The following is a 12,491-nucleotide window of genomic DNA, read 5'->3' as shown; positions in this document are numbered from 1 at the left end:
CTGATTTTACTTTTTTTTTTTTTCGTTGGGTTTTCTTACGGTAGTTTCTCCCCATGATTACTGTTTAGTGTTTTATTTGTTTAATTATCGTTATATTTAGCAACTGTACTTTGAAAATGTATAAAGACTGATGTAAATTCATTTTATTCTGTTTTAGATACTGAAGATGGAATCTGATAGAATTTGAAAATGTTTATCCATGTCCCCTTTTTGTCAATAAACAATGTTGTATATCATAAGTGTCGTAATCTTGTTTATAATAGAAGATAAGTTCTCTATCATTTTTTCAATTCACAAATGTTATTTTGCCCTCACAATAAGACAAAATGGCCACGGCAAGTAACGAGTTAAAAGTAGCTAACAACCTCTAGTGACACAAAAGGTATTTTCCTGTAATCAAAAGTTCATTTTTAAAATATTTTCATGTTTATTATAAAATAATGTAAAAAATGTTTTCAATTGCTAGTTTTTGTAACTATTATTTTTCAGTTTATTTATGAATAATACAACATTATCCATAAAAGAATTATCATTATTACAAGCTATTAGAAGTATTTTCAGCTGAGATGTACTGATGCCTTTTAACATCATACATGGAATAACACTATTGGGGGTGGTTAGACCGAGGATGGGAAAATTAAATTCCCTTCTTTTATCAAAAATAGTCAGCTTTGCTTTGCCTTCTATTAAGTTAATGTCCAAATCTAAATAGTTAGCATGAACATCATTACTATTGCTTTTTTTGTTACAAATTCTTTTGGATATATTAAATTTGGTGTAAAATTCAAGTTATTTATGGGGATTTTAGTGCTTATTTTATATTAAGTTTATTATTGTTTTATAATGCTGATTTTAATCATCTGCTAACCTATTAACAGTTGATGTAATTAATAGCATTGAAGGTATTTGTTTCATTATATATGTATATCTGCAAGTGCTATGAGATTCAGGATAGTTGAAATCTACACACTGCTAAAGTAAAGATTTTGAGCATGAAATTATTCTTACATTCTCCACACATGTAGGTAGGTCTTTAACTCTGACAAAATGAATGATTTTGATGTACAGTCAATAGCATCTGTACTATGACACAACACTCCAAATAAATGAATATACATATATATCTGCAAGTGCTATGAGATTCAGGATAGTTGAAATTTACACACTGCTAAAGTAAAGATTGAGAGCATGACATTGTTCTTCCATTCTCTGTATGTGTAGGTCTTTAAATCGGACAAAATGAATGGTTTTGATGTGCAGACAATAGCTGAAGCAATGGTAGAGCAAAGTGCAGAGGTGCCTGTGACTCCTAAGACCCCAAGAGCTAAAAGGTAAGTTGGAATTCCAGAAAGAAAAGAAAATGCTTGTTTTGTTTGTGGTAAAGATTTACTTATGGATATTTCAGTGGATTATATTGTAACGATTGAATTTTAACATATACATGTGACAGTTCATTATGGAATAAACAGTTGTTATTATTCATATATTTATGAACTACAAGTCTGAATGAATAACATTTTTAACAAGTATTTCATCAAGAGGTTATACTTTTTTTATTGGTATTATTTATCTCATTGTGCAAAAAATTAATTTTTTTAGTTAAGCTTTACTTTTATCTTGTCCAAGTTTTCAAGTATAATACTAAACATTTGGGTGTTATATTTTTATGTTGATAGAATAATGAGATGTTATATAATAAAATTAAATTTATAATTTCAGTATATAGATGTAAGTATTTGATAAATTGATTTAACTATTTGTAGACAGTTTGCTGGTTCAGCATCTCCAATGTGCTTAATATAACTGTTGTTGTAAAAGTACTCAATAAACTCAACAGTAGTGAGTTCCTGTTGGTCTTATTAGATTTATTGGTTGTGGCATCTTGTAATAACTTGAAAAAATATTTGGAACAAAGTTGTATTTCAAGCACTATCTTTTGTATTTCAAGTTGCGTATATATATATATATATATATGTATGTGTATACTTATCGAAGTTTTTGTTTTACTAGTTTGCTATAACTTGCTAGTCTATACTTCTTAAAGGAGCATTTTAGCTATTTAAAATTCAGTTAATTTGTTGTCTGCAGACTTATCTTTAGCTTCATTCACTTACCATACAAAGCATTAGGAGTAATAGTCTAATCACATTGAGAAAGTGAATCTCTAATTGGAATTGGAAGCTGTTTCTTGCCCAGTCTGACTGCTGAATAGTTTGTAGCATAATCCATGTTTTCATAAATATTAGTAATAAAATCCTTTGCACCAGGTTGTTGTTGTTGTTGCCAGTTTGACTCATGTTTTACCTTTTGAAAGTGTCATTTAGAGTACAGCAATGTTTTTGTGTAAAGTGACACTACTTTTTGAAGAAATACGAGAAATAAAGCGTATCAAGGGCTTTTGAATTAGCCAGTAAGTACTGAGTCAATCTTACTAGCTTATGGTTATTAGCCATTGTAAAACTTTGATAGCACTATTCAGTTTAAATGCTTCTATTCAAACCCGAATTCATGCAATTGATGAGAATTCAACATTTAGTTGTAGATAAAAGTTATTCTTAGAAAGATTTAGCTACTTATCTAGTGATTTTTTGTACGGTTTTTATATTCTTCCCTACATTGTTTCTGTGCTTTTTGGCATTGCCATCCATACATTGTGATCAAGGATAACAGTTTTGTATGACAAAAGCAAGTATTAAAAACTCCAATTCAGTTCCACCTGTAAGTCATGTAATAGGATAAATACCAATGAGCTCATGGCCCAGCCTTATTTGAAAATAGTAATCTTGATAGGGTGTAATCAGCCCAAATGCTATGAAAAAACTGACAGAAATTTATCATTTCATCTGATATAGTATTTCTCAACTTGTTGGTCACAGCTCACTGGTGGGCTGCAAAGCAATTTGAGGAAGGCTGCAGAAAGGTTTAAGATTAGATGACAATATTTAAAAAAATGGTGCAATATAGAAAAAGTATAATGAAAACTATGTAATACATTGCAAAATGCTAACTAGTAATTAATGTCGTGCGATTGAACCCAGCATAGCAAATATGAAACAGTAATGCCTTTGTGATGTACTTTGATAATTTTCTGAGGTGGGTCATGGTACAGATGGGACATGTTACAGAAAAGGTTGAGAAACATTTATCTGATATGTATTCAATTTTTTAGTTTGTCATGCAGTGTTAAAGTATAATTCTATTAATACACTTCCAGAAGACTTGTACAGTCCTCCCAAACTATCAGGCCCAGTTGTGTAGGGTAATACAAGGTCACATCAATTTTGGTGCAAGTTTGCTTAGAAAAGTAGAAGTTACCAATCATCATCAACAGTGTAGACCAACTATCAATTTGTTGATGATCTTATTTGACAACATCACCTGTTCTTGATGTGTGTATCCATTGGTTGTCTCACAGTCTTCTCCATAGAAAAGCCTCTATAACTCAGCTAGATAGATCAAGCAAATATCACTTAGCAGCTTGGAAAGTAAAAGTTGTAACATCATTTCAGCTGTTGATCTCTCAACCAACTAACTGCACAATAACCAACAGCTATCACATAATGTTCATCTACTTGCCATTACTCATTGTGTATGTATTTCATTACTATAGGTGAACAATCATTTCCATTATACAAATTCAAGTTCAAGAGATATAAACCCTCAACTCAAATTAAACAGGTCTCTGTATCACCATTGAAATTAGTATAACCTCACCTCAGGACAGCATGACACAGAAGCAGAGTCAAATAAGTATATGCTCTATTGAATAGATGTTTTGGTTTGTAACCTTTGTCTGAACCTTCTTACATCTGCTCTACAAAGATGTCACCTGCATAATAATTTAGAAAAAAAAGTGCTTATACCTATTTTTTTTTACTTGTTTAAGAATGGAATCTTACAGTTTTCTTAAAATCTCACTATTAACCACTAATTGCTTACAAGAAATAGTAACTTAGGTTTAACCCTTGAAAAATTATATGGCCAAAGTAAACAGAACATTGTGTTGTATTATTTTTAAAATAAATTAAATTGCAAGCTTAGCAATTAAATCTGCTGCCATACTTCTTGTCAGCCTAGCAAAGGAGAATGAGAATATGTTTTTTGAACATGAGAGAGAATATAATATAGAAATTTTCTATATGGAGCAAGAAGAGAGAGCAACTGCATATAAACTAATAGAAAGATCTTGACCATACAAAGAATATAATGCAATTCTACTCTGATAACCCAATTCCTGAGCAGGAAAAATAAAGAATTGGTTGTTTTTCACATTTAATAGGCTTTTGGTTTGTTTTCAGTACGTATGACTACTTGCTGATTTGTTGAACAGTTTTATTTGTGACAAAGAACCATTTCCTCTATTCTAGGTATTATTTGAGTATTAGTTTATTCTGAATCTTAAGCACCCCACCACAATCACCAAAAAAAAAGTCACCATTAGTCCTACCACAGCTCACTTACTATTCTAACCATTGCTAATTATGATACATTCTGTAAACATCACAGTTCACTCACTCTTTCAATCTTCACTCAGTGTGTTATGTTTTGTAGGACAATACAGTTCACCATTGACCATTATGTTACATTTTGTAAACATCACATCTCACTTGCTATTCTGACCGTTGTTCAGTATGACATATTTTGTAGGACATCCTTGTTACTCACTGTTAGATTGGGTTAAATAGAAAGATATATTCACTTCTATGTTTAACTATGAATTTACCAAGTAACTTACTAAAGACAGATATAACAGAATGATTAGTATAAACAAACTTAAAGCATTAAATGATAGTGGAATATGAATATAATCCAATACTCATCAAAACCATGGTACCTAGTGGCCCTTGTAATTATCATTCAATATGATAGTGGAATATAATCCAATACTCATCAAAACCATGGTACCTAGTGGACCTTGTAATTATCATTCAATATACTACTCTACTTACATTGTAAAGAATAAAATTTAAAACTAAAAGAGGCAAATTCTGGCATACATATCTATGACATGAAGTTCATATTTTAGTCATATTTGCTGTTATTTATTGTCTGTTACATTTCTCAGTTGTATTTTGTATGCTAAACAAATAAATTACTTTATATATAAGCACAGTGCTGCTTATAAAACTTTGCATGTTAAGTTTGTAGAGTGAAATTAAATCTTAATTGGTGTTCAGTTTTCTTTACATTTACTTATGTAGCTGTTATATAAATATTTGACTATCAGGCGAGATTTTGAGCTGGAGTGGGCAGAACGAATTCAAGAAGAAACAGTGATCAGTAATATAGACCAAGACAGTGTTTACTCTGTGTTTGTATCATATGTGGAGATTTATAATAACTACATCTATGATCTGCTAGAGGATGCACCTATAGATCCTATAAAACCAAAGTAAGAACATTTATATTTTATTTTATTGGAATAGCATGTAAAACTTTTTCAAAATTGAAGTTTTAAAATTAAGACTTAAAAGTGAATTTTGAATTGGATTCCTGTTTGTTAATATACATTTTTATAAAATGAAATAATTTTTTATTTTAATGTATGTTGCTCTAACAAAGCAATATATTGAATCACCTCGTAAGTTCTACATTAAATTGCTTAACTGAAAGAATAATAATTTTTCAATCGTGAATTCTGTTAACAGGACAAACTAGCATTGTATAACTGAAACATTAGTAAAGTTAAACTGTATTACCAGTTATTTTTGAACTAATATGTTGATTCCAATACTGTATAAAGTTTTTTAAAGTTAAGTGTTGAAATAAAGATTTGTTAAAATAGTACAAGTAAATGTTTGATTGATTAGTTCAAAGTATGATCAATCAGATTACAAACATTAAATTTCACATGCCATTGTTACATACCTTATTCAGTTTATAAGCAGTTGAACTGTATAACTTACTCTTTGCAATGGGCTAATAACATGTATTTCAGGATTTGCTTTTTCTGTAAGTGATATGAATGAATATACTTGTATTTTTATAGATTTTTTGTAGTAAATAAAGTTTTCCTTTATTAGAAAATTTGACAAATAAAATCAGAATCTTTTTGTGTTTGCAGTAAGTTTGAATAAATTCAAATTGTCAGCTAAAATTTCCTTGGTGTACCACAATAAATAGGTAAAGCATTCATGTCATATTTTAGTTTGTATTAATTGCAGTTCATAAAGTGGTTCATAGAAAGTCCTTGAAATTTGGTAAATTAATTTTCAGACCTGGAAAGCCCTTAAAAATGAATGTACTCAAGATTTCTGGAACCAAAAATTCTTCATCAAAATATTTTTATCTATTAATTTTAAAATATTAGCAAATAAAGTATTTCTGTGTTGGTTCCCTGTTTCTCACAATCTATCATCAACTTGTTTAGTTACATGAACAGCAAGTTAATTATCGCAAGCTACTTTCACAATCCTGAATATGTAATAAGTCATTTACTGCCTGGACTGTATGTATTGCAAGTATGTAACTTGTACATCAAAGGGTGATTGAAAATAAAATCATGGAATATTTAATTATTTCTTCCAATAATGATATGTTTTAAGTATAAAACTAATTTTTCTAACATATTTAACATTGTAATGTGAATAGTGCCAAGTTGGGATACATACTGTTCAGTTATTGACTTCACCTTGACATAGTTTGGAACATCAGCTTTAAATTGATAAAGTGCATTTTGTGAATCAAAAGACTTTGTTTGTAATAAAGGTTTTGGATTCTACAGGTATGCAATAGGTGTAAACAATCAGGTACTTAAGTGATTAAATGTTGATAAACAATATTAAAGTTGATTGTAATGTTATTTTGTGCTTGAATGAGAGTGATACATGGCCAAGCTGCTATTTTAGAAGCTGATTCATGGTTTTAGCCATTTCAGTCACGGAGTTACTGGAGTTGCAGTGAAGAAAATTAGAGACATGAATAAATTTTATAAATAGCTGTAGTCAAGTAATTTCTGAGCCAAGATAAACTACTAAATGGTACAGAATGAAACAGTGAACATGAAATGTTTTAAGCTTTGTAACATATTAGGCTGCTGATTTTGCTTACATCTTAATTTTTATTCTTCTAATATTCTTTTAAGATATATAACATTAATTATTTTGATGTTTAAAATCATAAATAACTATGTTGCTGAATGAAACTGACATGATATGTACTAATAACTAATTTATGGTTGACAGTGTGAGGAATAGAAAAACATTTGTTTCATTTTATAGTTAATACACAAAGCAGTTTCATCTGTTTTAACACATTCACTGCCATGTGACCCACTGGTGAATCACATATAACAAGTGGCTTCAATGAGTAAATTAAACATAAAAAATATTAGACACCTGGGTTAAGTAATAAAAGAAAAAGTGTGGTTGGCACTTGGGTAGGAATTATTAACACTACTGGTGGCAGTGATTATGTTAATATTTGGGTATAGATATGTATACTTTAAAAATTCCTGTTTTAATTTCTTTTTGGTTGTTGAGCTTATATTATCCACTGGCTTTGCAAAGAGTATGCATTTTTGAATTTCATAGAAAACTTGTATGCTCCTTAGGCTACTTTATTGTAATACTTACATTTAATAATGATTGTGTATATTTCCAAATAAAATAAATTTGGTTTTATTACACTAATAATTTCTTTACATTACTATTTTTGGTACTACTAGTTCTGAGCCTTTATTTCATTCAAATTGTGCCACTTTGATGATGGTGATTCACAGAAATTTTAGAAGAATATTTGCATCTAGAGTATAATACTTCAGCCAAGTGTGTAATTAAACTAATAATGAATAAAGTCATTAATTACTCATGTTTTAGTATGTGGATTTGTGATAATATATGTTTGTAAAAATACTTAATTACTTTCAACTTTATATTTTCTATAATGAGATATTCGTATCTAGTAATTTGTTCTTTTTGTAGACCCCCACAATCAAAGATTCTACGAGAAGATTCTAACCGTGATATGTATGTATTTGGAGTTACTGAACTTGAAGTTAAGTCATCAGATGAAGCCTTTGAGGCCTTCTATAAAGGTCAGCAGCGAAGGAGAGTAGCACATACTGCTTTGAATACAGAATCAAGTCGAAGTCACAGTGTGTTTACTATCCGATTAGTCCAGGGTCCCCTAGATCCACAAGGTGCTGAGGTCCTTCAGGTGAGAATACTTTTGAAACAGAGCAATTGTTTTTACAATACACTAAATAATTAATAGTGATTTAATTTTATTTGTACTCCAGAGAACCTTCCAGGTGTCAAGAGCATACCTGTATATAAAATTTACAAAAATATATATATATATACAAGTAAAAATGATAACTTAAAATATTTTAGAATTGATATTTTGTCATTATGTAATATCAATGTAGTATAACTTGCTAAGAAAAATGGGGGAAAAAATGCTCAAACTTTCATTTCTACATAACTCCAAAGAGATATGTTAATAGATATTATTCAAGTTGAAACTGACACTGGACATATAAATTGGTATTTTCTGATCAACACTAAAAATATAATTGAAATCTTAAAACCAAATGGAAGTATTTTAATTATTTATTTTTTTTCACAACATAAAATTAATAGAAATACTAATTATTTTTTAAAGAAGAGATGACATACAGAGTTTGGTAAGTTCATACTAAGCTTCATATAATTTGATTAAAGGTTTCCACCATGAGAAAAAGAAGAAAATTGGGTTATCAATGACATTCTTTCATTTCAGAAAGGGTCAATTTTTGGAACATTATCTTTTATAATAACAAACAGAAGTAGCTTTTACAAAGTGTGTTGATAGTTTCAAGATCTGTTTTATGCTGTAATATGTATTAAAACATAAACATGTCATGCAACTAGTAGCATTTTGATTTATAGTTTAATATAATTTCAATAATTTTGGGCTTTTGGCAAATAAGTCATGTGACTGAGCGAATATAAAACTTGCTGTTTATAAAAGGGTGTATTGATAAAAGCTTCTCTTCATTGTAATTGAATTATTACCCTAAGAGATAAAAAAAAGAAAGATAAAATCATTGTAACAGTATTTGCTGCCTGATGAATTGTGTTTGCCCAAAAAAGTTGCCCAAAAGAAAACTAAATATAGTTTTAACTTAATTGAATAGAGTTGTTTAAACATTTGTTTAACAACAAGTAAAAGCTTGGAATAGTCTATTCTTTCATTGAGGGTGTGTCTGTGGGCCAGACTAGTTTCGGAGAATTCCACTCCTCATCAGTGACCCTGGACACTACAACCAATGAAACTTCAGACCAAACCAAACCGTTTTAGTAGTGAGGTATTGAAAATACGAAGAATTAAATTGTGTCGGAATGCTACAAGTTCTTCAAATACCTATAGAATGATAAGTTTCTTTTTTGTGAGTGTAAAACTTTTAAATACACCTTTACGATAGTTTTAACTTAGTCATACTAATTTATTCTTTATCTAAGTTCCTAAACGAGAGCCTTATTAGGCAATAACTGTGTTAGATTCTAAGTTATAGATAAGACAAATTAGTTATTTTCAATTTCTGACTAATAAATTGAGTTTGAGAATAGTCTGTGAAGAGGACTAAAATATCTTTAGAAACTTTACAATGCATGCTGTGAAAGACCCCACTGATATTTCTTTAACCATAGCAATAAAAAGGTAATTTTTGATCTTATTTTATATTATTTGGCAATATTAGGTTATTAATATGCAGGATGGAATATGTTATATTAAAATGAATTTGAATGAGAAAATCAGCAAGTTATGTGACAACCACAACCATTATAAAATCCTTGTGGAATAGCAGGTATCAGAACTACATTTTTGTCATTGGTGTTTTGAAGGAAGTGCCATGCCACCAAAACTTGATTGCTTTAGGGAAGAGCATGTAATAGTCCTCAATACAAAAATGTTCATACACTCCCATCATAAAATTGTGTTCAAGTTGGGGATTTAGAATTTCTAAGACAGGGTTGCCCCTTCTATTTAATGGCATTGGAAAGCAAAAGAATATAGATGAACTTGAGGAACCAGGACCATCCATTTAGAGACCTGCAACAAGATATACCCCAGCCATGATAAGCAAAACATGGCCAATTGTAACAAGTGAGAATTCATAAAAATGACAAAATCTGTCCACATGTTTCAGTCCAAACAACAGTATACTACATTATCAAGAAGGATCTTAATCTGGGAAAATTATACAAGTCATGTGTACACAAGCTGCTTCCTCAACATGTGTGTTCAACCATTGCATATACCTCAAGCATCTGAAGAATGCAATGGGTAATCATGCTCTTTCATACACAAATATACTGGTCAAGTTGCCAGAAGCAGCCCTTATAGATTTCTGTGCTGTTGGACTGTTGAAGTGGGTACTGAAAAACAATAATCTTCCTACACTAGAGGGGTAATGAAAAGCTGCAGGGAGTAGTAGTAGTGTCCTTTGAACATGATAGCCTTTTGCAATGGAAACTACATTGCAGGGCTATTGCCAAAATGCATGGTTGTCAGGCAGAGCAGGATTAGACATGGTATGGCTTCAAAATTGTTTTAATTTAGTATACTTCTGTCTTTTCTTTTTTTTTACTGGTTAAATATTGAACCTTAAAAGTTCATTTTCTTTTTTCTTGCACATTTTAACAGAGTCAACACTTGCAAATTGACTGCAAAATTATCATTGCATAAAATTCTTTTGGGCAATTTTTTGAATAAAAAAGACTTACTGATATTCATTGTATGAGATAATTTTGGATTATCATGTTTGCTTTAGTAGTCAACAGCCACTGTTGTGGGGGCTTATGAGAAGCAGTTTCTGAACACGTCATGCAAAGAAGCAAGAAATTCTTGCCTATTTGCAAAAATAATGCAGGGCCTATACAAGAAAGTCATATGACAGCAGATTGAAATGAGAATTCCTATCACACTCATAACTAAGAAGAATTAGGTTTTAGTGCTGAAGTGTATGAATATCTTAATAATAGGAAGCACAGTTGATTTTTGGTGTAATAATTTTTCTAGTTTTATTGCTCGTTTCTATTCAGAAAAGCTGTGGCAAATTATACCTAAGCTTTAATATAGATGTGATGCCCCAATTTTGATAATGACAGAGTGAAAAACAGAAACTTTTGTGGATTTAACATGTGTAATACTATTTTTTGTTTCTAAGCTACTTGCAAGTACTTGGCAAGTTTCTTCATGTCACAATATAATAAGAGGGAAGACATGATTTTAAAATAACACCATGAAATTGCCTCCCAGTGGCTCAGTGGTAAGTCTGTAGACTTATATTGCTAAAAATCAGGTTTCAGCATCCGTAGCGGGAGGAGCACAGACAACCCACTGTGTAGGTACTCTCTTTTTTTTTCTTTTTTTTTACACCCGTAGTAAATAAATGTTTGCAGAAAATTTATAGTTATTATACACTGAAGTAAGTCAAGCATGAAAAGTGATATTTGTTTATGTGATTGCTTAACTGTTCAAAATAAGCCTGATAGATGTGTATAAGCATAATTATTTTTTAAGTATACAATATGAAATATGGAAATGCACAAAGAATGAGTAATTGTAAGTAAATATTTAATTTATCGTTAGTACAATACATTATTACAAAAAATACAAAAGAAAAGCAAATATATTGTACAAAGAACTGGTATTATGTATTATCTATTTACAAAATAGTACACCTTGTTTTTGTTCTACTAGAACTTTTTCAATGTTTGATTGTGAAATATTGTTCCAAATGTTTCATATTACTCTCCGCATTTCAGCTATGTTGTTTGATTTACATTGGACTTTTTGTTTCCGTACAAACCAATAATAAATTTCATACTGGGACTTGATGCAGGCTACAAGTGTTTCATCAGCCACTTATTTTCCCTGCCAGGTATTGTTACATTACATATGCTGCCTGTTTAGATCACTCTCTTGCTAGATGATAAATTACTGCCCAACAGGCCTGGTTCCTGAGGGAATGACATTATAGATAAGACTCAACTTTTACTTGTCAGGTGTCAGGGTGACATCAATTTTCTGTATAACACCTTCCTTCAGTTTGGTTTGGTTACCTTTCCTAATCAGTTGTGTTTGGATCGCTACACATACATTGAGGCTACTTTGTGTTAACTTGTATCTTTCTGTTCTTTGGAGGTAACATTTACTCCTAGGCTTACAGCTGTAAGTCATTGGTAAGATCACTTCTGGAGTGTTATATATTGCATAAAGATCCTTCCTTGAGTTACTTAATTTCACTTTTAAAGAATTTTGATTTTTTAGTTCAGCCACTTATATAATCAACTGTTGTAGTTTCATTCACCTATGTTTGGAGTTTCTATATAACTCCTACTGAAACATGATATTTTGGCTCAATCTATCCAGTGAAATAGCTTTCACCAGCCACGACTGATTTCTATATGTTTGTGATGTGTCATTTCTGTCGTGGGAGGCATGAGTGCATCCCCACACTACTGCTGCATATATCATGACTGTAACATAAATCTGACCTTTTG

The 12,491-nt window shown here is 30.6% G+C and overlaps 1 protein-coding gene across 1 annotated transcript in view; it reads left to right on the top strand.

The window, feature by feature from the left end:
• The window catches only part of LOC106471697 (kinesin-like protein KIF23), a 58,239-nt gene that overhangs the window by 9,602 nt on the left and 36,146 nt on the right, over positions 1–12,491 (top strand). Inside the window, exons 5-7 of the mRNA XM_013932315.2 lie at positions 1,222–1,331; positions 5,228–5,392; positions 7,923–8,157. Coding sequence (XP_013787769.1) covers positions 1,222–1,331; positions 5,228–5,392; positions 7,923–8,157 — 510 coding nt within the window. The remainder of the gene's footprint in view (positions 1–1,221; positions 1,332–5,227; positions 5,393–7,922; positions 8,158–12,491) is intronic.

This window comes from Limulus polyphemus, unplaced genomic scaffold, assembly GCF_000517525.1.
Source record: "Limulus polyphemus unplaced genomic scaffold, Limulus_polyphemus-2.1.2 Scaffold4798, whole genome shotgun sequence".
Taxonomy (NCBI): Eukaryota; Metazoa; Arthropoda; class Merostomata; order Xiphosura; family Limulidae; genus Limulus; species Limulus polyphemus.
This window is presented reverse-complemented; position numbering and strand designations above follow the sequence as displayed.